Source organism: Crocodylus siamensis, chromosome 4 (genome assembly GCF_052110815.1).
Source record: "Crocodylus siamensis isolate JL-2025a chromosome 4, ASM5211081v1, whole genome shotgun sequence".
Lineage (NCBI taxonomy): Eukaryota > Metazoa > Chordata > Crocodylia > Crocodylidae > Crocodylus > Crocodylus siamensis.
This window is the reverse complement of record NC_143398.1, coordinates 218,647,345-218,673,130: the sequence shown is the minus strand read 5'-3', so window position 1 is coordinate 218,673,130 and position 25,786 is coordinate 218,647,345. Positions and strand designations below refer to the sequence as shown.

The window sequence follows — 25,786 nt, the reverse complement described above, 5'->3', positions numbered from 1 at the left end:
ATTGTGGCCAATGCTTTCCACTTACTTAGTGAATGAAGTTAGTTAAAATCAGGTACTGCCAATCTAGCAGGAAGGGAAGGAAGGAAGGAATAATGGATCCCACCCATTTGAATAGTGATCCTGGTGGTGGGAAGCAAGATGGATAAGTTTTGCCCAAGCAAAGCCCTCTGTCATCTTGGATAAGTCTCTCTTGTTGCACACCAACTTTTATGTTTGTCATTATGTAGATTTGACCTGAAGACGTTGCCAGTTGATTTTGTTGAATGCTTGATGCGATTCTTACCTACTGAGAATGAAGTGAAAGTGTTACGGCTCTATGAGCGGGAAAGGAAACCTATTGAGAATCTGTCTGATGAAGATCGGTTCATGATGCAGTTCAGTAAGATAGAGCGGCTAATGCAGAAGATGACTATCATGGCCTTCATAGGCAACTTTGCAGAAAGTATCCAGATGCTGACACCAGTAAGTGAGACAGCTTACAGAACTTAGTATCTGATGGAGTAAGCTGCTGCCTACAAAGACTTATGCATCTCTGACCTAGTTAGTTTATAAGGTACAAATCTACCTTGCCTTCTGTACAACCTGTAGTCATCCAGAGATGAAATTAGAATTGACCTATAAAATGTGCTGAGATTAGGATTTCCTAATAAAAATCCTGAGTCTCCCCTGTCTTTCCACACTCTATATCACTTTTTAAAAGGTAGATTTCACTTTTTGTGTTTTTTCACCGTTGCCTACCAGCTCTAGTTGCTCAGAAAAAGTTCACTGGAAAATATTTTAAAAGAAAATGAGGGAAAATGTCTTGTATTTTTCAGACCAGTCTACTTCTACTATGGGTTTAAGAATGTAATTACAGTAATCACAGCTGAGGTGGTTAAAATGCTCTCTTCTTGGGCTCTACACACTGTCCTGCAACAATTTTCACTAGGTTAGCTCTATGAATCGAACTGATACAAAGTTTAAGCGATACATTTCTAGAGAAGCACTTAACATCCTGATGCCCTTTTTACAAAGCCAATAGAGACTGTTATAGCTAAAAGCTTTGAATAGAAGAAAGGAGAGAAAAGAAATAATCAAAGAGAGCAATTTTTTGCTCTGATTACAATACAATGTTGTTATTATAATCCTGCCAAGTGCTTTAAGTCATGGGTAGGACCCCAGAATAGATCTCCCATTAGAACGAAATGACCATAGCACAAAACTGCCTACAGCATTTGTTTAATGGGCTACATTTTTGTTTTCAGAGACAGTTATCCTAAGGTACGCCTGCAACACTTGTACATAGGACTGTGTGCTTGCAGAATCCATGGGTGGGTGTATGGATGTAGGTTCAGATTTATAAAGACATTGGGACACAGGTGATTAAAATAGAAATCATATTTTTTTTTAATCAGTTGAAATCAAGCAAACATTGTTTCATATTTTTGCTTCTCTGAATGTACTCAATGTAGTACATTTTTCATAATCTCAAAGATCATGGCTTTGTAGAGTCATATTTGTGGTTTATTGCACCATGTTAAAGTGCAGAGCAACTTGAAATCCATAGATGGAGGGAAGGAGAAATTCTGTGTTTTGATATTTCTGAGCAGGCCTGAAAACAGAGTTTTCCAGTATTTGACTGTTCAGACATTGATTTTATGGCTAAGTTATGTGTACTAACTATACTTTTTTGCCTTTAGCAACTACATGCAATAATAGCTGCATCCGTCTCAATAAAGTCATCCCAAAAGCTCAAAAAAATACTGGAGGTAAGCATAATTTTATTTCAACAAATGCCTTTAACAGTAAATGTATTTTAATGAATAACAGTCCTTGTGTACTGAAATGTACCTGCATTTTTACAATCAAAACTTACCTTCCCAAGTGAACAGTGTCATGCATATATATTCATATTAACCCTTTCTGTTCCTTTGGTAGATAATCTTGGCCCTTGGTAACTACATGAACAGCAGTAAAAGAGGAGCAGTTTATGGATTTAAACTACAGAGTTTAGATTTGGTAAGGAGTGGGCAGGGCAGGGTGGGGGTGGGGAGGACAAAGCAACCTTCCTGAGATCTAAATTTGGGTGGGAGGATGCTTACTACTCCTTTCTTCATTGCAACCCAGCACACACAATAGTGTTAGTGGCAGTTTTGCAATAGACTGTACATGCTGTTGTCTTAACTGCTGACTTTCAGCTAGGCTGCCCTTCTGGGTACGTGGGATCTAAAAATGGAATAAAAATGGAAAGTATACAGGAGCTCCTGAGGGGTTGGGGAGATGCACGTTTGAATGCCTTGATCAGTGATGACCAGTCTTTTGCCCCCAAGGGCCTGATCTGGCACATGAAGTCAGAGCCCAAACTGGTGTAGGACCAGATTAGGCCCACAGCCCTAGACCCTCATGGCAGATCATTCCTGTGGCCCTGGCCCTGTGCACAGGGTCATACCATCTGACCTTCAAGGCTTGGAAATCTGGCAGCAGAGAAGTCAAGGCAGCATTATTTGCCACCACTCCCCACCACCACATTTCCAGACCCATGAGGAGTGCTGAAGACCTCATGACATGATTCCTCACCTGTTTTGAGCACCATACCCTTGGGCTGCTAAAGCCTAGCAGGCTCATCAAAACTCCAGCTCACAGTTGAGACAATTATTGTGCTGCTTAACAGATGCTTAAGACTGTGACAACAGGTCAAGATGAGTGTGCATGGCTAGAGCTAGTGGAAAAAATCACACAGCATGCAATAGTCTGACTTCAGCTAGTCTCTCATCTTTCCAGAGAACTATAGGCAATTCTAGTCAGCTTTTAAAACAATGGGAGAAAGATAGCTCAGTATCGATTCAGTCAACTACTGATTTATGATTTGGCCCTTATTACATCTTAATCCAACACTACTTTTGCTTCCAGCTATTAGAAACAAAGTCAACAGACAGAAAACAAACATTGTTGCACTATATATCCAACGTTGTGAAAGAGAAGTATCAACATGTATCCCTCTTTTACAATGAACTTCATTACGTGGAGAAAGCAGCTGCAGGTACTGTAACCAACATACTAATAGGGGAACATGAACTGGGTTCTGCCATCTATTGCCATTCTATTTCAGGAACCATCTAAAGAAAGATAAGCAGTTTATTTTGTATGGAAATTAGCCTTGTGATAAAGCTACTCTTTAAGATGCATAGTAGCTGGTACCAGAAGAAGGTTGGATAAATAGGAATGTGTGGCTAGATTCCTGCAAAAAATGAACAAACACACCAAAAACAACTCTTCTAATAAATGATGTTTATTTTCTTTTTGTTTTGTCATACCTTCTGTGTGCCCCTGCCATGGGCCAGGACTCCAGTGTGTTAGGCACTGTACAGACACAGAGCACAAAGGCTAGCTTTGCCGCAAAGAGCTTATCGTCCAAGTAGTTTGCAGTGGAAGTTGAATCTTCTAATAAAAAAAAAATACACTAGACCAAATGGACAGACTCAGTGACAGTTTAAATTAGAATAGGTACATAGTTAAAAGACTACAGATGGAAATCAGTATCAGTATTACAGGCACATCTAGTAAGTGTGTGTTAGCTCTCCACAATGGTGTCTCATGCTTTCATCGAGTCCTTGAGGTTTGCCATCACAAAAAAGAGACAGCTATTAAGGACTGAGAAATGTCATTAGACACCATTTTGTAAGGATTACAAGTTAGAGGTGCTTGCAGATGAATGGAAGAAAATGAAGAGAGTGGCACCAGATAAAGACTCTTTGTATAATAACTATTTCTAAATCAGTGATTATTGATCAGACTTTTGCGGTTCTTAGTTGCTAGACCACTTTTGTGTTAAAAAAAAAAAATACAATCCATATAAATGCTGCACTTGAAATTGTTAAACATCTCTTTGGCCTGGTCTTAAAAGATATAAAACATATCTTTGGTGGACAATATTTATTTTGCATCCTTCCCTTTTATTTGAATAGCTGTCACAGGATTGGCATCAGAAATAGAGTTGATGAATATAGCATACAGGTTTCCCTCGCTTTATGCGGGTTCTGTATGTGCGAGTTTGTTCTTATGCAATGACCCTTTTTATACCAAAAATTTGTTATATGCGAGGTAAATTCACTCTTATGCGATCGGCGTGGTGGAAGCCTGCAAGTCAGCTACTTTGTGCGGTGCAGGGTGATACACACCAAAATATAGGTTTCTGTGTGGATCTGTGCTCCGCACTTGTCTGTGATGTGTGTTTCTGTGATTGCCATCCCTTTATGGCTTCTAAGCGTCCTGCTAGCTTATCTCCTCCCCCTTTCCCTGGTCCATCAATGAAGCCTTCACCACCCTCTCTTCATACCAACTAAACATTCACCACCACCCTGTGCTTGTGTGTACTGTCTACTGTTGGTGAGTACTGAAATTGTCTTGTAAAAGTGGTAGAAATGGGTCTGGGGGTCAGTACAGTCAAGGTCTTGGAACATATCCCTATTTGTTAAATTGTAAAATGAGTTCCCTTTATGCGAATTTGAGTTATTCGCCATTTTCCAGGAATGCATGTACAGCATAAAGGAAGGGAACCCTGTAATCAATTTTGCAAATATTCCTTCACATTTTCAGGTTGATTGTGCTTGCACCAGTCTGAGTTTGATACACTGTAAATAATGAATGTGTTTAAGGAAGCTGTAACTATGAGTGTCTATTTCAGTAATTCAGAAAAAAAAACTTTAAAAAAAATGAACTTTCATGATGTCAGTTTTTAAATAACTGATTTTTCTCAGTTACTTACACTTATGGTAAGACCTTCATTTGTAAGCTAGAGCCCTCTTTAGCCCTTAGTAGACTCAAGGAAGCTGCATTCTTCAACTGCATTGGTGGTTACATTATGTGTTGTGTACTTATCAAGCACTACAGATGAGACAGCCCTAGACAAGAATTTCTGACTGTCAGACATTGATTACAAACCATCACTGCAGCAGCACATTTGTGCATTTTGTGTCTAAGATGCATGATGATGTTGATGAAGAATTTTGTGCAGGTTCCATGTTACTTAATATTTATGAATAGTTACCATGTGTGCAAACCTGTTCTGTGGCCTGATTCTTACCGACCTTCTCATTTGGAAGTTAGAGTGTAAGCAGGCATGTCTCCACATGTGCATTTAATGTGCCCAATTTTAAGGCACATTTAGGGCCCGTGTCTACACATGCGCACCCTTAATGCAATTTAAAAATGGCAATCATAGGCTATTTGAGAAGAAATTTGATACCTGCGTAAAGCAGGTACTAGATTTATACGTGACCGGTTAAATTGCATTAGCAAATTTGTAGACGCACTAATGTGAACTAACATGGTGTGTGTCCATTGACTTGGGACTAACATTAGTCCCAAGTCGGTCTGTACACCTGTGTTAATACAGATTAGAATGTGCACCCATGGACGCGTGCCTAAATCACCTTAGGCTCATGCACATTAATTTTAGAGGCATCTAAAAGCATGTGTAAACATGCCTAGCATGTAACAGATTGTTGGTACTCTTACTGCACTGGTAAGTTAGCATTTTTGTTTGCATCTTAGTGTCACTTGAAAATGTCCTGCTGGATGTAAAGGAGCTCCAGAGAGGCCTGGAACTGACCAAGCGAGAATACACTATGCATGACCACAATACTATGCTGAAGGAGTTTATTCAAAACAATGAAGGAAAACTAAAGAAACTACAAGATGATGCAAAAATAGCACAGGTATTTTTTTAATCACAATTCTTGCCAAAGTGATTTAGAGACCAAGCAGGAAGAAGCTGAATCAGAGGTATTTCTCTTTGTTCAATGTGATTTAATTTTCAGCAAGCAGTGGAAGAGGTTCAGGATCAGCAGAGTTCTTGATTAGTTTCTGGGGGTGTTTATGGTTCATCCACTAAGGCCAGGTATAGCCACTACCACTTTTACTGGTATCAGTGATCGGAAACCTATCTATATCCATAACAGAACTGAAATTCTGCACACAGACTAGTTTAAAAGTAGTGGAACCCAGTCTAAGATTTGTCGTATCTTGCCCCCACCCTCCCACAGCAAATCTGTGTTCTGTTCACTACTGATCTAAACTGCACTGCTGCCATTATTTTGGAGATCCCAAAAGATTAGCCAGAATGTTGTTATTCAAGTGAAAAAAACAGGAGTAAAATTAGTTTGACCAACAAATTAGCAGATCAAAACAAAACTCTGTAGTATCACTGAACCATTAAAATTGGAGATGGGAAAAACCTGTTCTGTCTCACTGCCTATGCCAGATGGATAGCATATTTTCTTGCATTGTATAGTCTTCTTTTGAACTTTCAAAATGAGGGGCTCACAATACTCTTGGGAGAAGATTCCACAGCCTCTCACATCATGCTGTTAAGAACTTTTCTATATTATCTCTCAGACCTGGTTCCACCAACTGTCTACCCCTGGAATCATCCAGTCACCACGCTCTGAATATTGACTTGTATTATTTAATTCCCTAGAAATACATCCCTCCAGGATACTGATCACTTTGTCACTCTTCTCCACACACTTTGATTATACCCAGGTCCCTCTTCTCAGACAGACCTTTCAAACTCATTGAGGTACACATCCCAAAACAGTCTCCCCTTTGCAGACAAATATGACTCACAAACTTATGAATTAGAGGTGCAAATATGAGTGCTTTTGCCAAACACATGCCTGTGTAGGCAAAGCAGCCTGGAAAGAGTGTGGTGATCTGTCATATTTGCATCCACACTTAGTTTTGCAGATACAAAAATGCAGGCAGGAACAGATTCCATGCAGAGGAAGAGAGGCTGACAGTGTCCCCCTTACGACCTACATGGGCAGTGAGTTCATTTTGGAATCCATAGAGCTCAGTAAAAATGTGCTTCTTACAGGATGCCTTCGATGATGCTGTGAAATATTTTGGGGAGAATCCCAAGACAACCCCCCCATCAGTCTTCTTTCCAGTCTTTGTCCGATTTGTAAAAGCCTACAAGGTAAGCAGAAATAAGTTTACTTCTCTGATTTGACTATGACAGGGAGAGCTGGTGGCTTACAGAACACTTTATCACTCCCCCAGCTTCAGTGGAAAGGTACAAAATGAGAAAACAGTGTGACCCATGAAAGAGCACAGCACAGCAGGGTTGTGAAACAATAAAACCAGCATAGAGCATGTAGTTGTGTTAGGATTTTACAAAACAAACAGCCATTTTCTTAAGACTGTCTAGGACACTGAACCAAACTTCGGAACCCATATTTCTCCGAGAGGTCTTGGCAAAGGTGTATACACCTTTAATATTAGAGCTTGCTAAATGCCTACACAGTACTCTTTCTCTGCTTTAATGCACATAACTTGAGCATGAATTCCTAAATTTTTAACTAATTTTTGTGATAAGAGGAGGTTATTCGTGTGTAGTAGTTTGTTGCTAAAACATGGAATTTTTGGTCCTTACGATGAACAGCAAGCAGAAGAGGAGAATGAGCTGAGAAAAAAGCAAGAACAGGCTTTAATGGAAAAACTTCTGGAGCAAGAAGCATTGATGGAGCAACAGGACCAAAAGGTATGATGTACAGGACTTTGTGTTAATGTTACTGGAATATTTTGTTTCTAAGGTAAGGAACAATTCTCTGCCCCCTAGAGGGATTTGTTAGCAAATGGAGGTAAAAAGGCCCTATAACAGTGGATCTCAACCTTCTTAGACTCAAGGCACCCCTTGACATATTCAAGGCACCCCTCAGAAAATACTAGCTCCTAGTTTTCACTTGTTTTTTAACTATAGAAGACTAATAAAGCAATTCTTCTGTTGGAAAGGACTCAGAAAGATCACAGCAGTTAGAATACTTTCAACGCTGTGAATTCCTATGTGAAATCTCTGGGTTTATCTTCTGGACCTGACAGTGTTGACATTGTACTGCACCCTGCAGCACCCTTGAAAGGAAGGATCTCAAGGCACCCCTGCTCTGGAGAATCACTGCTCTATAAAATAGCCTGGCCTTATGTACATGTCTTCTCCTAGCAAGTTGTAATTCTTAGCTCAGGGAATGTCACAACTAGTAATCATGATACGCTATTCACAATTTTTATTAAAAAAAGCTTGTAAGATACTGCTATTATCTTAGTCAGCTGATCCCAGAACAGACTAGAAATAAAATAGAAAGGAATCATTCTGCCTTATCTGCTGTACAAGTTGCAGAGCACAGATTAGATGGGAAAGAAAGTATTTCATCATTTAGCCCTGCAGCAGCTTTATTCCTTAGCTTTAACATCTAAGGTCTCTTTTTTGTCTATATGTTGAATTTCTCTTGACCCGTCTACGTATAAGCTAACATGTAAAAGCTTTCCTCCCCTTTTTCCTATTCCAAAACCTATCTCAATAATATTGTAATTGTCCCGGCCAGGGTTTCCATTTTATAGCGAGCTTTCTCCCAGCATGCAATCAAGGAGCTGGGTCTTTACATTTGGCAAGGAGAACCAGCTGTAGTCCTAACAGCCAGTTTGTCAGTGGGTGCTTTTGGTAGCATTTGCCAGTGGGTATTTAGTTCGAGCTGGGAAGTATGCTTCACTCTAGTTCTACACTCCCTTTCTGGTTCAAAAGGAGCATGCCCATTATGTCACTTCAGCAATACATTACAGATTTTAAAAAATGCAATTAAATAAATGAGGGAGGAAAATTAAGCAGGGGACAGCAATAGGACTGGTAGCTTAAAGAACACTTGCAAACTTTGACCTTCCTCCTTTGCAAGCAGAGACAAATGATCCCTTCTCTAATTTCTTTGATCTGTAAAATTTGGATTAGTTCTTAAGCAGGTAATGTTTGTAAAACACACAAACTTGAATTTGACTTTTTGAACGCTCCAGAAAAGGGGAACTTGGCAACTGGATGCTACTGGGTATCACTCTTCACTGAACTTTGTTCCCATTTTCTTTCAGTCTCCTTCCCATAAAACAAAAAGACAGCAGCAAGAGCTAATTGCAGAGCTAAGACGACGGCAAGTCAAAGATAATAGGCACGTGTATGAGGGGAAGGATGGTGCCATCGAAGATATTATAACAGGTAAAGGAATTTTGTCTAGAAGGCTGAGTGGCTGTTTCACAAGCGCCATCATAATATGGCTGCATGTAGATTTCATCTTAACTATTGTAAAGCTTTACAAACAGGTATGGTTTACATGTACCTTAGAAAGCTGGTTCTAATGATGTGAATGAACTCACTCTTCTTAGTAGTGTGTAACAAAACCTAGTAACCAGATTTAGCTGGTTGCAGTGCCCTGTGCATTTTCCATAGGCCTAGGTCTCAGACAGGTGAACTTTGTCTCAAGTTTTAGGTTCAGCATGTTGTCATGACACACTTAGAGCTTGTGATAAGCTATAGAAAAAATCAGTCTGATCCAGATAGACATTCTCCCCATATATGCATGCCATACAAATCTTTCATTGCAAATCTTTATCCCGCAAACCAAGTGACTGATGTTTAATGTTATTTAAGCGCTTGCTTTTTCATTCAGAAGTACTAACCGTAACTGCCTTGTGCTAACGCACAGCCGAGGACAAATCATTTGGTCGGACCTGAATGATTTATAATCTTGAATTGCTATGGTTTTACTTCTTTCTAGTTTGGGCAGACTAAAACTTTGTACTTGCCACAAACACTGGGTTGTGGGGAGTATAGCATATAGCCAGAGGTGATCAGAACACTGCATGCAAAAAGGCTTCTGTGATTAAAAGAAAAAGATGTCTTCTAAATTATCTTGTGTTCAAGAGCATCCTGTTAATATATATAGCTGTTCTGATAGTTGAGTTTATTCTGTACACTTGGAGTGGAAGGGACAGAATGATAACAATCTGATGGTTTTAGAGAACACTTTTTCTATTGCACTGAACCAAAGAAAAGAAGGTATTTGGCCAGGATTTATTTTGCTGGTTTTTATGATTTTTTTTTTTTTCTTGAGAGAAGAAAGCAGTTTTAGCACTTGAAGAATGAAAGAAATTTAAGGCTTTTCTCTCCTGGCAAGCTGCAGAGCTGTAACTTTCCTGCAGTTTTCAAACCAAGACTTGCTGAGGCGCTGTCTGTGTCCTTCTAGTAAAGACCCGCAATATCATATTTAGTCAATTTCAACAGAGTTAAAAATTATCAAAGGCTCTAGAACTCCCTGAGTTGCACTGCTGTATTCTTCTGTTACAAACTGTGCTTTGCCAACCAAAAACAAGTTTTAAATATGCTCGGAGGAATGTCCGATGCACTAACCATTACCAGATCCAAGTATTGTTTTAAATTGATGGTGCCTCTTAGAGCCAGAAAAAATGTTCCAGGTCTGGAATATGCTAACTCGAATGATTCGTAAGCCACCATCATGTGGGACACTCCTCTCTGAATTAGATTGTAGCACTGAACTTTAAAAGCCAATGACAGCTGTGAAATGTGAACATCTTTTATTTGGAGCCTGCTTGAAATTTCTTTGTTCCCACAGAAACCCAGCCTAGCAAATGCTATTGCAATTAAATAACTGATCAGAACATGTAAAACCATCCCAGGATGTCTTTAACAAAGCACTAACATTGTACTAATGCAATAGATCTTTGCTTCTTACTGTGTTCTGTTTGTCTTGTTTGGCTATTATTTTCCATGCAGTGCTGAAGACAGTGCCCTTTACTGCTCGAACCGCCAAGCGTGGCTCTCGGTTTTTCTGCGAACCTGTTCTCACTGAGGAATTCCATTACTAAACTATTACTCTTTCACATCTGATGCTCTTAAAAAAGGTTGCTGTAGGTTTTTGACATTTCTCCGTTTGTATGGATCTCAGCCAGGGCCACATGAATGTTGAATGGATAGTCATATTGTCTGCTGTCCACTTGGAGTTGTATTTTATGTCGTCATCTCATTGCATGTTCTTGTCTTGCAGTAACCTTTTATTTCCTCTCATCAATTCTGTGCATGGCACGTGTGATCTCCTATCTCAGAGGCACTATTATCAGCTTGACAAATGCCATAGAACAGCAAGTGGTGGAAGTCACAGCCTGCTGCCAGAGCAAAATATTGCTGGCAGCTTTATTGCAGTACAGATCCATGCAGTTTATGAGAGACTCATTGGGTCAAATGAAGTCTTAAAAGTGACTGTTCACTTGGTTTTTCTATGTTATCTTTTCTGGGCTCTCAAAATTTCCTGCTTTGTGCAGCAGTTTATGTTGTATGTTTGCAATACCTAAGATTGCTACCTGGGAGCAGAATTACAGTGTACGTGAGCTGACTGGGACTTCTCTGGGTTTTGCTTCCTGGCTTGAAAGTTACCTGTGCTTCTGGGAGGAGCATTAATTTTATTTTATTTTTTCAGCCATTTTTAACCAATGCTTGCATGTATATGTCTGCATGTAAGATAAGAAACAAACTGAACACTAAATCTTCTTTCATTCTGTCACACTCACTTTTGTTTTTCAGTTCCATGCCAGCTGGATTTAACACGATTGGAAATTAACAAGCAAACAATAGTCATTTGTGTGTCCATGGTACATGTGCCTTCAGTGGCCATTTGACGAGTATTGTGGAACACTGGATGTAGGCTTTGGGTTCAGGCCCTAGTAATGGCAATGCCATATAGCAGAAAGTCCTAAAATTCATTGGATCATATAGTTCACTGAGAGCCAGATTCACAGTCTGATTCCTGTTTGGTCAGAACCAACTCCAAATACATTTTATGGACAGACACTTGAATGTGGATAGGGAAATTAAAGGAAACATTGAACTTTGTTCCCAAGTCTCTGTAGCAAGCACTTCCTGATGAAAATCTTGGCATGGAACTGGATAGTCTTTTTCTTACAGCTTGCACCACAAGGTGTGAAAGTGTGTATTTAACACAGCATGCATCTTAACACTGTTGTCGTGGATTAAGAAATCAGTAACTTGTAAAGACAACTGTGTTTCATTTCCTACTTTTGCAGTATGTATATCTGAGAGCTTCTTAATAAGATTGCAAACTATAATCCGCGCAATAGTTTTTGCTCTTTCAAGTTAATTGCTGTATTATCTTCCTGGAGCCAATCTTCAAAGCAGCTTGGAATTTTGTTAGCAAAGAGACCAGGGTGGCCATCTTGTCCTTCCTTCCTGTTTCTAACCTCCTTTCATAGCCTTGGCCTTACCCTCTTTTCTTGCTCTATTGGCTAACATGCCTGGGAGTTTTGAACGCTGAGTTGAGTTGCTCTTCATTTTCCATCCCATTTTTTACTTAACCATCATTTTTGTGTTTTTGTTTTCTTTTCTGTTTAGCCCTAAAGAAGAATAATATCACTAAATTTCCAAATGTTCACTCGAGGGTAAGGATTTCTTCTAGCACACCGGTGGTGGAGGATACACAGAGCTGGCAAGCATCACTTTTTACTTAGCTTCCTCCTCTCTCTGTATGCCAGACAAATTGCTGATTAAATGTGGCTAAATGTAATACTGGTGAAAGTAAAAAACCATGAGCTACACTTGTAATCTGGGAATGTGCCTGTGTCTTACAGACATCTATCTCTGCTTTCACATTGCTGTTTTATAGTGTGGGTGAGGGTGAAAGACATTTCTGCTGTCAGATGTCTAAGTGCAGGATCCTCTCCAACCTAATTTATAACGTTTTTGTTCAGAATTAGAGGTGTGACTTTGCAGGGAGTCCAAGAAGCCATGTCTGCTGACTGTCCCTTGGGCCACTGTAGTTTCCCTGGGTACTCTATTTCTACCTGTGACATAAAGGCCATGGGGAGGTAAGAGCTGCAGAGCTCCTCAGGGAAGGCACCTCACATACAATAAATGACATCCCTGTACATCTCTGCTTCTGATTTTTAATCTCTTCATTTCCTCCTAGGGCCTGCAAACACCAGTGTTACTAAAATTTAGGGGCATGGTAACCCACTTGTGTGGCTTCAGCAAATATGGGAAAAAATAAATGGGTTACAGGTTTGAAGTTCTTCTGAGTGAGTTGGGTATTTCTCTCTCCCCCAGTTACTTCTCTCTTCATCAGTATAGTGGATTTCTAAACTTCTCTCATCATTACTGTTTGGGGAGGGGAGAAACACCATCTCCTCTGTGACAGAGCCCTTCTTGAATTGTCAGCAAAGAAGAGGGCACTATTTCAGCAACCCAGTCAGCCAGTGTAGAACTTGGAAAAAAGAGATCTAGATGGAAGATAGGTGACAGGTGCTTCATTGCATTTTCCAAGCTGTGGAAGAAGACAGAGCCATTAAGTGGATTGTTTAACGTTTTTGAGGTATGGTGCCCTCCTTTTTCTCCTCTTCCATGGAGGGAAGTTTGGCTAAGTTTTTTCTAAGACAGTTGAGTCCTGTCTCCACAAATGTCTCAGATATTCGCTGGTCCTTCACTCTCCATTTGATGTCCAGGCTGTTCTGCTTCTCTCCAATCCCAGGCCAGCTGCATGGTCATCTAATAGAAGATGGACTAGAAGCTGTACAGATGAGTATGCAGGCAAAAGCTGAACATGACAACTTCTCCCTCTGCTGTATAGAGTTGGGATATACAAGACCTGCCCTTAAATGGGCTCTCTGAGCCACTTTTTTGGGTGCAAATTCAGATTTGGAGAAGGCTTCAGGTACCCCAGACCAACTGAAATTTATTTGCTGGCAGAAGAAACCAACCTGTTAGGATTTACAGAGTATTCTCAGTACATCTATTTGTAAGTTTTAAGTTCATATCTGCATGCAGCAAGAATAGTGACTTGATAACTGCGTATTTTTCCTTCAACAGTCAAGTTTGGGCCACCTACTATAGAAAAATATTTAAAAGTAGTCCAAATTCCAAATTCTCAGTATTTTTTATACTGTGCATGCTGACTAGATCCCTTTATCATTCCCAAGAGGCTTACTTTCATAATGGGCAACTAGGAGAGAGTGGGAGCTAAATTTATCCTGACTTCACCAGGAATGGAGAGAGGTAGAGCTGGTCATGCAGAAATGAAGCCCCCACTGTGACTGCATCCAAGTGGAAAGTATCACTAGGTCAGAACAGGTTAGCAGCAATGGGACAGAAGAGAACTTGAAATTCTTGAAACACAGTAACTCCAGGGCATTTACCTTTTCTATTATGTATCATCTCACCAAAGATAGATGTATATATGACATAAAAACATTCTTGCTTTGGCAAAAACTTAAATCATCATCCTGCTTTGTGTGTGTGTATTTATTCAGCTTCCAGCCCTTTTGAGAGGGGGGAAAAACATGGTTTTTCAGTCAAAATGCAGTGATTGTAGTGGTTATTTATAAAAAAAAAAAAAAAACCAAAAAACCAGAACAGTCGTGCTAAAACATTTTCTCTTGATGTTGCCTTCCACAAACTCTTTCCTAGAAAGAGTTATTACCTGGCAGTTGGGGAAGTATTTCAAGCTTGATTCATTTAGACATGAATGCCACCAGTATTACCTTTCTTCTGAGTGTCTTATTAATAAAAGGACAAATCAGTATTTGCTCAATTCTGTTCTCAAAGGGTTTTAAAGACCCTTCTATTCTTTCAACACAAGCTGCTTTGATTGGCTTCCAGCAGAACTTTTTTTTTGTCTAGACAGAAGTATACATAGTTGACCCATTTCTGATAATGCCATTCCCTTTTTGCAGATCTTAGAAACCAGCCCTACCGACGAGCCGATGCGGTGAGGAGAAGTGTTCGACGGCGCTTTGATGATCAGAACTTGCGCTCTGTAAATGGTGCTGAAATAACCATGTGAGCTGGAGACCTGCATGTGTAAAGTAGAGGGTGTGCTTGAATGATACTTATCCATGTGAACTCTATGTGCTACCATTTAATTACAACCTGGAACACAGTCAAAATTATCTTCTAAAGGGCTCAGACATAGAAAATGCATAGGAACGTAAAAGCAATGGGCTCTCCACTCAACCATAGCTAACAAGTGCCTAAAATTGAAGTACCTACTCAAATTAATCAAAGCAATAGGACTTGATTTGATTGGGTATCTTTGTACACCAATACATTATTCAGTATTTTTAACCAAAATGTAAAATACATGTTGTATTCTCTCTCTCTCTCTTGTTGTTATTGTTGTTACATGCAATTTAGTGGTTGGTCTTCAATAGCCCTATTTGGTTTCCTGATAGGCTGTAAATAAGTATTACTTGGATGCCATCTGCTGTGGACTCAAGCTTTTAAATGCATTCCTGTGCTGTCTGCTAAGGAATTAACCTTAAGCTTCAGCTGCACTTACCAGCTTTTATATATAAAGGCTTACAGTGTGTAAGAAGGAAAGAGTTACAAACATAACTAGCTTTTTTATCATACAGAGATTCCGCATCAGTGTAAATAGGATGTGAGAACCTGTCATTCGGTGAACATGTGGTTTATATCAAATGAACACCTATTCTTTTTATATGCCAGTGTGCAATGTGGGATGCATCATGAGGGAGGGAGACTTAGAAAATATGAATGCATTGCAAAGTTACATGAAATGAGAATGTTGTATAAGATTTATTCAGTATGGTCTTCAGATAGAGGCAGCTTTGGAATAAGTGTATTTATTAATTAGCACTAAGATATTAACATCTCAATAATCAGTATTAGGATTTCTGAGGACCATTGCTGTTCAGTTATTAGTACAGTGAAATAATCTTGTGTCCACTAGAGAAGATGTTAAAATTCCATCTATAAGCCTAGTTTGCATCATTTGGTGAAAACAGTAACCCCCTCACTAGGTTTTTCCTTGACAATCGAATTCAGATCACATAATGTAAAGGCACATGTATTCAAATGGAGTCAGCTTCCAACTTTCCAGTAGCTGCAGCTATGTTGGTTACAGTTGAAACTTTAAAATGGAGCTGTATGCATTAAGCGTGGCACCATTACTCGGTACCTGCTGGTTCAGATCACTCTAGAGCTGTAATGGAATTTTATCTGATCCTGTCGTGGCAGGGCACAAGACCTACTCCAAAGTCGAGAACTGGACTGAAGGTAAACTTGTACTTTCAGAGGAGACGCATTTTGCTTATAGCTTAGCTTTCCTGGAAGCATTGCAACACTATGTTAATTGTAAAATTTACTGTATAGTATTTAACCACTGAGTTTCTTTCTTTTATGTTGTGCTTTATGTGAACCACTGGTGAAGGTCCCCTTTTCCTCGGATAATGTGTAGTTATATGATAATCTGTTTTTAAATGTACAGATATTTTGCTACAAAATTGGTGCAGTTTTTTATGGTTTTTACACTTCTCTAATTCCCACTTTAGCCTCTGGGTAATACTGTAAATATTGTTTAAAAATGCATTGGCCTGTGCTATACAATCTGAATGTTATTTTAACTTATAGTTTTGTTTTGTTTTTATATTTAACTAAATGAACAGTTTGGGGCTCAGAGTTACCACATTGACTTCCGCTTACCTATTTACCAAACTTTTACATTAAAACTGCCACCTGTTCTCACTTACAGCTATGTGTACTTGACATGCTGAAGAGAACATGCCAAGATTGCCTTTCTTCACCGACAGTGACAAAAGTTTTCAAATCTGTACAAGAAACAATCAGTAGGCAAAGTGATTCAAGAAGTTAGTCCAAAGCATTTTTTCAAAATGTAAGCTCGAAGGGATCTTGTAACTTAATCCTTGACAGCAAATAATGTTACCAGACAGAAGGACTGTAATACTGGCATGTTCTCTTTAATGTTTTTCTAGTAATAGATCTGCTTCCTAGCAATATTAGAAGTGTTTTATAAAAGCAGTTCATGTTACTTTTCTGGTCTGTTCCTGGCATATGATCAAATAAACTATTTACACTACTACATGGTAATCCATGATTCTTTCTTAGGTTTATGCTGAGTTGTGAATGAACTTTACAGAGCTTGTTAACGCTAATGGATCACGGGGGAGTGATGAAGCAACTTACAACTCCCAAAAATAAAGCACAGGCTTCTGGCATAAACTACCACTTTTTTCAGTGTGAACGTCTCCATTTCAAGATTCCAATTTTTGTTCTGAGAAACACTGCAGGTCCCGTCTTCCCCCATCTCCGTCCAACCAGCACTTGCGCCACAAGTGGAATATGCCTCCACTGCAGCCAGCTGTTGGGTGCTGGCAGTACTGCCAGTATTATAAAGCAGGAACATAAAACTCCAGTCAGCATTTTTTAAAAACCTTAAACAGCAGCCATTTTAATCTCCAGTGGATTTATATTGGGGATCAACGTGGACTAGCTCATTCTTTCCTTATCTTCTCTTCTGAGGATGTAGACATTGTCCATTTCTTGATAGAGCTGCCCAGACACCCAGTTCTTCATTTGAGAGCAGAAATTTGAGGGAGGTGAGGAGGGTCCATTCATGGGTCAGTATTTTTAAACCTTTTCTTGCAGCAGTGGAATCAGGAGTTTATTGTGTGTCTGGCACTAGCATACTCACAGAAGAGCTTGTGTCTAAACTTCAGCACCCTAAAAGGTGGTAGTCCTAGAGTTCTTTTCATATAGCTGTTCCCCTCCACTGGGAACATTTGCACTTTGTCTCTCAAGATATGGATGTGTACATTTGGGCTAGGGACAGAAGTTCCACATAAACCGGTTCAAGTGATCAGAAGTTCACTGAAATAAACCAGCTTCAAAGGTGCTAAAGCTGGCTTAAGATAAGACCCAGTCAAATGTATCAGACTTAACTGATTTGGGTCAAACTAGTTTATGAAACTTCTGTCCTAGACCCCTTCCTGCTTCAAGTTAAATTGGAGTCCCCAGTGTGCTTTCAAGCCCTGCACTGGGCTGTGCTGCCTGCTCCCAAGAGCAAGGCTACCCCCACCCCCCGCTGGAACAGTGAGGGCTGGCTCAGTTCCCCCTCCCCACCCCAGCAAACCCCTGTTGGGGTGTGGGGCTAGGGAGTGGTGTTAAACTTGTCTTACCAAGTACAGAGCTGCTCTGCTCTGCTGGCTTGCTTAGTGCTGGATGCATCTGTGGACTAAAAATCCCAGAGCCACTTAGAGACAGGAAGTGATGAGCAACCCTGCAATCCTACTGCTGTTATTTTGGGACTGCAAAGCCCAGAGACCTTGTGGGTGGCAAGAGGAAGCAAACACACAGCCCATGCTGGCTATATGTCAGAGAGCTGTGTTCTAGCATCCCCCACCCCCCAGCTTTTTGCTTAAGCCATTGAAGCCAAGTGGCTGCATTTCCTGCATCAAGTGATTGCCTGTTCATTGGCTTATCAATTCAGTCTTTGCAGCTTAAATTAATTTGCAAAGACTGAATCAATTCAGCCTCAGGCTTTTTGACTATCTGTACTTAGCTGTCATGAGGAATGATTCAGAATAATTCCCAATCAGCACATCCCCCAACTTTAACACTGCTTCCTTTGCATCATCCTCAGCTAGTGCACACCTGTTAGACTGTAGCATATCCCTTTTTGAAAGTGCTCCAAATACAAGTTCATTCATACCCTCAAAACCAAGTCAATTTAGGGGACAATGTTTTTGTACAAGTGGCGTTTTCCTACAGGTCCAGTCTAACAGACTGCAAGCAGCTATCTACACACTTGGCCTTCCCCAATTTTTGGAGAACCTTTTTAGATGGAGCTGAAGGGGGTATATTTGTCTAGGATCCCACTGTTAACAATTCTAAAAGAACCCTGCTGCTCAGGAACAGGGGAGGGACACATAGGACAGGAGAGAGCAGCGGCACAGGATCCACATGACATTGGAACAAAACTACTTTCACTTCTGCAAGGAGCAGATTTTTGCTAAGACTTGCTGAACAGGATCTAAGAGTTATCCAGACAGCACCTTTCTATCCGTGTTCAGGCAGAGTGATCTGGGCTAGCGTGTGTCAAGGCCCCTAGTAAGCATCAGTGCATTCAGAGATAAGCTTAACCATTCAACTGGGGAGGGGTGGAAGGGGAATAGTTTACCAAGACTACATGGGAAGTCGGTGGCAGACCAAGGGCTTAGGAACTAGGAACCATGGACCCATGCAGAAGTTATACATATCCCAAGTATATGTTGTACATACCTTTTTTTGTTCATCTGGATTTTATTACCAGTACCCTTTTATTCTTAAACTTGTACATACTTATTTGAATACAGTCAAAAAAAGCTTCCAGGAGCTTTCTTTGCGGGGTTATGGATTTTGCCATTGATTTATTATAAGCTTAAGAACTATATAAATTTGAGCTTTTATATACTTTGTGTCCTTAAAAAAGTGGTATAAGTAATGTAGTAATGGTAATGTAAGACGGCAACAAATCAAGACCAGTTATGTCCTTTTTAAAAAAAACTGTTTTTTGTTTTTTTTTTAAACTCGCATGTGGTAACTTCTATAGGCATTTCTCCTTTTAAAATGCAGCTCTATAATCAAATACTGACTTAGTCAGAGATAAGTATACTTTCAAATTTCAGCAAGTTGTTGATTGTCCTCATCTAAATTCCTTGGTAAATTTCAAGTCTAAGTGTTAAAATAATACTTTTTGATTAAGGAAAAAAGGCATTTGTCTTCATTGCTGCATAGTTCGAAATGAGAGGCTAATGGCAAATGAGAAAAATAACTTGCTCTTGTAAACATTTAATTCCATTATGCCTAATCCAAGTTTATATCAGCATAAAGGTTTGTCTTTACCAGGTTCCAGCTTCCTTGGCAGTAATCCTGTGGACAGACTACATTAATATCCGAATCAAAGAAAAGTAATTATAACTCTTAAATTAAAAAAATTCCTATCAAAGTTTGTTCTTTTCTTTTACCTCTTTTCCCCATTACAATGGTGGTTTTAAAGTAGGGGCAGACAAAATCTATGATGAGAAATGAATTAAAAAAAATAACATTGTTCAAGCAGAATTTCTTTCAATACATCTGCAAGATATAATGTTAAAATCAAAAGAACATGTCAAAGTGTCTTATAAGGTGGAGAACAACATGCCACAAAATATAAGAAGATAAATGGTAACTACTAATTCACAAAACATGGAGGATCAATTAAAAAAAATAAAAGCTCTTGTAGCTAAAATTCGTATTTTTTTTTAAAGACTCAAAATGTAAATCAATGAAATTGTGGATTCAAAAAACCTGTAATCCAAGAACCACAGCATAACAGCAATTGCTTGGGAGTGAAGTAAAACAGGCATTTTAACTTCAGTTGTGTGCAAAACAAAGTAAAAAAATGCTGAAAAATGCTGATTTTTGAAAAGTGTTAGCAATCTGCATTTACAGGTTTGTTAAAGTTTCCACTCATCTAGCCAATTCTCCCTGTAATTTCAAGGCAAAGTTAACTTTAAAAACCAAGAGATTGCGATGCCTTCTGGGAGGAGGGTGGCAGAGGCTCTGAAGAGGGTTGTTGCTGTTTAGAATGACAAAGGATTATGTTTTGCTGGACCATTGTACAAGGATGGCCAGCCTAACCCAATGCCTGGACAAGTGGGGCAAGGAGGAGAGAGGAGGACAGGAAAAATATTTTCTGTTAACAGAAAATAGGTTGTCTTGCCAAAAAGTGATTTAAAAGGTTAAGACTGCAAGATCTGATTGAGAAATAAAAAACATTACATTAGAATAATTTACATTTACAGATTTTTATTTTTAATGGAAAAATAAAGACAAACCTTTTAAAAGTAATATTTACTTAGAAACATGTTTCTTCATGTAAGTTATGCAAGGCAATAACAAAATATTTTACATAAATTCTAACTGTGTTTTCAAAACCATTGGCCTTTCAAAATTTCTGAACTAAATTTAGTATTTAACACTTGCCCAGATCTACATCAATGTAAAACCAAATATTATACATGATTAACTACTTAAGTACTATAACCCCAAATTCTGTTCGTTTTTAACTAGAGAATAACTACTTGTTACAATATCTGTTTGCTTTTTAAAATATAAAGCACAAGAAAGTGAATTTTACAAGGTTAGCAAAATATATATATAGATATGTATATATGTATATATATATATATATATTAAATCTAGACTGATTTAATATAGCCATAGTCCTGGGAACAGCAATTTCTGATACTGACCAACTATCCCACAACTTTCCATGCTTGGGACAGTTGCTGGGTAGGGTGAAGAAATAAAGGACAGTCCCATTGCCAATATTTTAGCTCATTTGCAACTTCCTGGCTATTAACATGACAGTTCACTGTATACGAAAGGCAATTTCTTAGGATTCTTAGGCTGGCCACAACTCAGGTGAAGTATTTCTTTAGTAATGAGTGATTAGTAATGTGTTACATAGTGACCAGTGACTTAAGCTTATGCTGGATGGCAAAAACATGAGGAGTGCTCCATCTACTGACCCATATGTGTAGTAGATCATCTTTAAAAATAATGCAGTAGTTTCTTCCTTAATAACAGAGCAGAACACATTTGTAACACGGAGATTTTCTTTCAAATGAAAAGTTTCTACATAACCTTAGGAATTCACTTAACCAACCTATTGATAAAATATGCTGTGTGAATGCAGAAGTTATAAGGATACAGCTCAAACAACTGGGGCTGTTGGGTATACTAGTAACCCAACTATATATAATGCTGGTAATACATACTGGTACAATCAGCCAGATGCATTAGGGAAAGGGATTCATGTACATTGAAGAAGCTGAACTGTAGATATAGTCTTCAAAATATTGAGGCAACGTGTTGCTCATCAATCAGATGATACTGATTTTTTTTTTTTTAAATCAGAGCTGTACAGAGTATTTAATACTAGAAATAAATACTAGTACACGCTTGAAGACAAGGTTTAATAATCGATAAAAATGTACAAAAATATTCAAATCAGAAAGGTTTCAGAATGTGTACCACGGTAGTTAATATGTCACTGAAGAGGGATGATGGAATTTTCCTCCAAACAGAGGTTATTAAAAAAAAAAAAGAAAAAAAAAAAAGGTAAAGTCAGGACATTTTTTTTTTTTTTAAAAAGAAAAAGATCGACACTGATTTTCTAGACATGAGTATTGCAACTACTACTAAAAATTTGGTGGTACATTCTTCAGCAGATTAAGGCAACATATCGAAATAAATTTACAATTTGATTTCTGTTAAATTTCCTTAACATGACAATAAATGCTGAAATAATGCCCTTAGCCATTTATCAGGTATTACTTCAATACAAATGATGGCTATATTACAGCAGTGTCCTCTAGTGCCACTGTAATGAAGGGCCTACCTATCACATTTCCATCATAAGCACCTTTTTGCAGGGGTTTAAAACATTACCATAAAAATTCACTCCGAGATGAACTTGATGTAGAATGTCTCAGCCAGGAAGTCAGATTTTCTGTTTAATACAAATTATCAAAACCATCAGTCTGGCCAGCCATGTGATACCCAAACAGCAGCTTCAATTGTGGATTCTTTTTTGTACTGTAAGTTAAGAAATGGATTCATTATTCCCCTCCCCTTTCTAGCCAGCCCCCCACCCTTCAAAAAATAAGAACAAACCCACAAAGCAAGTTGAACCACAAGAAACTATATTACGGATCTCTTTTTCTAAAAAGGAGAATTTAGCTCACCCACACTGGCCAGAAGAACTAGGTTTAGTACCTTTCTAGGAAGAACTGTGTTTAGGATGTGATTTTGCTAGAAAGGTGCCAGTACTTCCCCTGGCCATTGTAAGTAGAACCCAGAGTCCAAAGTGAAATGTCTTCCATTAATCACATTAAACCCTGCAAATAGTTTCATGATGTAAAAAGGATATGTGCTTATCCAGCCAATTAAGAACAGAATTTCAGCTTTAACTCTGAATTTCCTTTTCTTTTTTGATTTGATGCCAGGCCTGCCAGAGTGGTACTTGAATGTATTTCTTGATGCAGTAAAATTTAAACCCACTGTTATTTTAACAATGGAACTCATATCCAGCATATTAGAACCCATATCCTGAATTAGACATTGGTTTATTTTATTAAGTCATACTGTAAACATATTTGGTATAAATAATTCTCTCATTGATCTTCATCCAGTTGTTCCAAAAGGGTCCTTCTCTGTTTTTCCAATTCCCCTTCACTCAGTTCACTGCCGGAAGTATCCCAGTTACCCTGCAAGGAAGTGCACTGATTATGGCAAGAACACTTCATTTATAAAACATACAACTCACCCACAGGAGGTATTGAATATTTCATTACTGGTTTTGGATCTTCATTACAAAACAGGGCGAGAAAATTAAAGGGAGTATAAACACATTTAAAGGAGTTTACACGTAAAGAAAATAAAGACACACTCGAGGATCTAGGAATTGTACAAGCCTCACTCTGTAAAATAGCCACAATTACCTGTAATTTTTCTCAGTAGACATACATCCTTGTCTATCTATCACAAACTTTCCATCCCTAGACCAGTAAAGAAAATGTCACTGTGGAATGTTGTCTACTTGGACAACTGGTGTTTCGAGTGTCCTAAAGCACGTGTACACCAAAGAACCAAGCTAGGGAGCACTGGCGTGAAGCACAATATGCCTGGCTCTACCATGCACGCTACAACCCAGAAGGATGTAATGTAACCACTTTGTGGTGAGCTGGCATCACGGTGCAAAAAGCTCTTCAAGCACGTTTATTGGCATGCCATAAACCAAGTACCATGCTAACAGTGACTACATTACATCTATACGGAGCACAGCGTGCATGAGATGTACACTAGCGCTGTGTGAAGCTTCAGTCCCTGATTTTTGGCATAGATTTAGGCTGATTCGATGGCTGAATCTCAGAACTGAATCAGAGGACCCTTTAATCTCTCTGAATCCAACTGGAACCCTCTGGAGAGATTTCGAGATAGACACAGCTTTAAATGTTTCTTCTACATACCTCAAGGTACCAGGTGGCTCATGAATGCTGTGATGTGGGGGCACATGGAGCATCTCACAGAAGCATGCTGGGGAGCCCCCCCACTCTTGGTAGCAGACCCAGAAGTGCTTCTGGTCCACTTCTGGGTCTGCCTGGGAGCACGCTGGAGGCCACCGCCATAGCCCCAGCTCAGTGAACGGTGCCTCCTGAGTCTGGGGGGGCACCCAGGGTCCCTCCCCCCATGGCCAATCACTGAGCCAGGGGGCACTCCCAGTGTGCTCCCCAGCAGATGGAAGTGGACTGGACATACTTCTGATCCACCACTTCCAGGTGCACCACCGAGCATGTGGAGGGCCCCTTTCACTCCTGTGGGATGCTCCATGCACCCCAGCATTGCAGTGTTCACAAGTCACACTGGTGCCTTGAGGTATGTAAAAAAAAAAAAAAAAAAAAAAAAAAAAAAAAAAACTTTTAAAGCTATGTCTATGTCGGAATCAGTGGGGGTCACTGATCCCTGTGCTAGAAGCACTCAAGAGTCCTCCTACAGGTGCCCTACAAAGGAACAGGCTGCTCTACAAGCTCTGATGTTCAAGCCATTTTCCACACCTGACCTCTGCCAGGCACCTTGAGAGACATAAGCACCTACCACCGCCATCGAGCAGCCACCTTTCTGCCAGCTATGCAAACAGCTGCACTGAGCTCTGACTGGGAAAGGGCCTGCGGCAGTACAACCCCCGTCCCTCTTCCAGTCTGCCCTGAGACGTGTGCAACTACTGCCACTACACAGCCCAGCTGGAGCCTGGTGCAGCTGTTCGCAGCCTCCCAGCTGCCTGCCACAGCTGCACCGGAACCTGGAGCCCCAGCACCAGCCTTATGGTAGGTATAAGCACATCTAGGGGCACACAGTGGGCAAGGGCTGTGCTGCCTCTGGCCTCTTCCTGGCCATACACCTCAAGGTGTGTGTGCAACCACCACTGCTGCAGAGCCCAGTCAGGCCTCCAGACGCCAGTGCAGCTGTTTGCAGCCTCTTGACTGCCTACCACAGCCAGCCTGGGCTCTGGGCAGCTGCTGGTTGCCATAGAGCCTGGGCTGCTTGCAGCAGGACTTACAGCCTCTCTGCCACCTGGTGCGAGCAGCCCAGAGTCCGGGGCTGATGGCAGCTGCCCAGAGCCTGGGTCAGCTCTGGCATGCTGGTCTCACATGCCATTCTCTGATGCATGTGTTGGGGCTCACTGATCCTTGTGCCAGAAGTACGTAAGAGTCCTCCTATAGATGCCCTACAAAGAAACAGGCTGCTCTACAAGCTCTGATGTTCAAGCCATTTTCCACACCAAGCAATAAGGTGGATCTGAGGTAGTGGGGACAGCAGATAAAACACTGTTTGTTTCCTACTTATGTAGACAATGGTACACATGCAAATTGTTCTATTAATATAAATGGACTTCATTTTCAGTTTTGTGGCAAATACATTACTAAACATCAGTTTTAAGTTGCATCTACAGAGATGTCAATCCTGTTCCGAGGGCGATCTTAAAATTGTACTGAAACGTGGCCCATCTGTTTGATACACATGTAGCTTTGGTATCCTCAGCCTAATGGGGAGTCAGGAAAAAGAATTCTCCCCCTTAAGACACAATGTTTCTCTCTCTCTCTCTCTTGTCCAACTGACACTTACCAAAGATCACTATGAAGCTAGTTTTCAAATGTCCTAAAACAAAGAAACTTCCCAGGTTTTACTGCCTCTTACTTGCCTTACTCTGTTATGATTTGCTCAGAACCTAACTTGACTTTAGAAGATGTATGGAGCTGCCACTTAATGTGCAAATTATTAGTGCTATGCAGAGCCATATAAGTTGCCTAGTTAATGTACCATTGTGCAAGAGTGAACTTCGTAGGGTATCAGCTGGCCACTGATCAGTTGATCTCCAGAAGGAATGCATGCTATATACAAGTTAATATTAAAATACTCTTCAGCTTTCATAACTTCAGAAAATATTGTTTGTGGTCACTTTTATCTCACTTATTTGATGCTGGTGATGCCTTACTTGGAATATGGCATCTAGTTTTGAGCATGCATTTTAAGATGTGGACAAATTAAAAAGTCCAGCGGACA

The 25,786-nt window shown here is 39.8% G+C and overlaps 2 protein-coding genes across 10 annotated transcripts in view; one reads left to right on the top strand and one right to left on the bottom strand.

The window, feature by feature from the left end:
• Positions 1-16,721, top strand: part of FMNL2 (formin like 2) — a 284,119-nt gene extending 267,398 nt beyond the window's left edge. Inside the window, exons 18-28 of one of the 6 annotated variants that reach the window (XR_016442094.1) lie at positions 228-462; positions 1,680-1,748; positions 1,918-1,998; positions 2,890-3,019; positions 5,533-5,696; positions 6,857-6,958; positions 7,424-7,522; positions 8,893-9,016; positions 12,221-13,196; positions 13,353-13,619; positions 14,554-16,721. Coding sequence is in view for 4 of the 6 variants with exons in the window: in XM_090045712.1 (XP_089901838.1) it covers positions 228-462; positions 1,680-1,748; positions 1,918-1,998; positions 2,890-3,019; positions 5,533-5,696; positions 6,857-6,958; positions 7,424-7,522; positions 8,893-9,016; positions 14,554-14,663 (1,114 nt within the window). In the remaining 2 variants the exon portion in view is untranslated. Of the gene's footprint in view, positions 1-227; positions 463-1,679; positions 1,749-1,917; positions 1,999-2,889; positions 3,020-5,532; positions 5,697-6,856; positions 6,959-7,423; positions 7,523-8,892; positions 9,017-10,591; positions 10,720-12,220; positions 13,620-14,553 lie in introns of all 6 variants that reach the window. The other 5 variants (XR_016442093.1, XM_090045714.1, XM_090045715.1 and 2 more) reach the window with 5 other exon arrangements.
• Positions 16,722-21,620: 4,899 nt separating this feature from the next.
• The window catches only part of PRPF40A (pre-mRNA processing factor 40A), a 44,683-nt gene continuing 40,517 nt past the window's right edge, over positions 21,621-25,786 (bottom strand). For all 4 annotated transcript variants that reach the window (XM_090045706.1, XM_090045708.1, XM_090045707.1 and 1 more), the window contains one exon: positions 21,621-22,932. In XM_090045706.1, the coding sequence (XP_089901832.1) occupies positions 22,840-22,932 (93 nt within the window). In that variant the 3' untranslated portion in view covers positions 21,621-22,839. The remainder of the gene's footprint in view (positions 22,933-25,786) is intronic.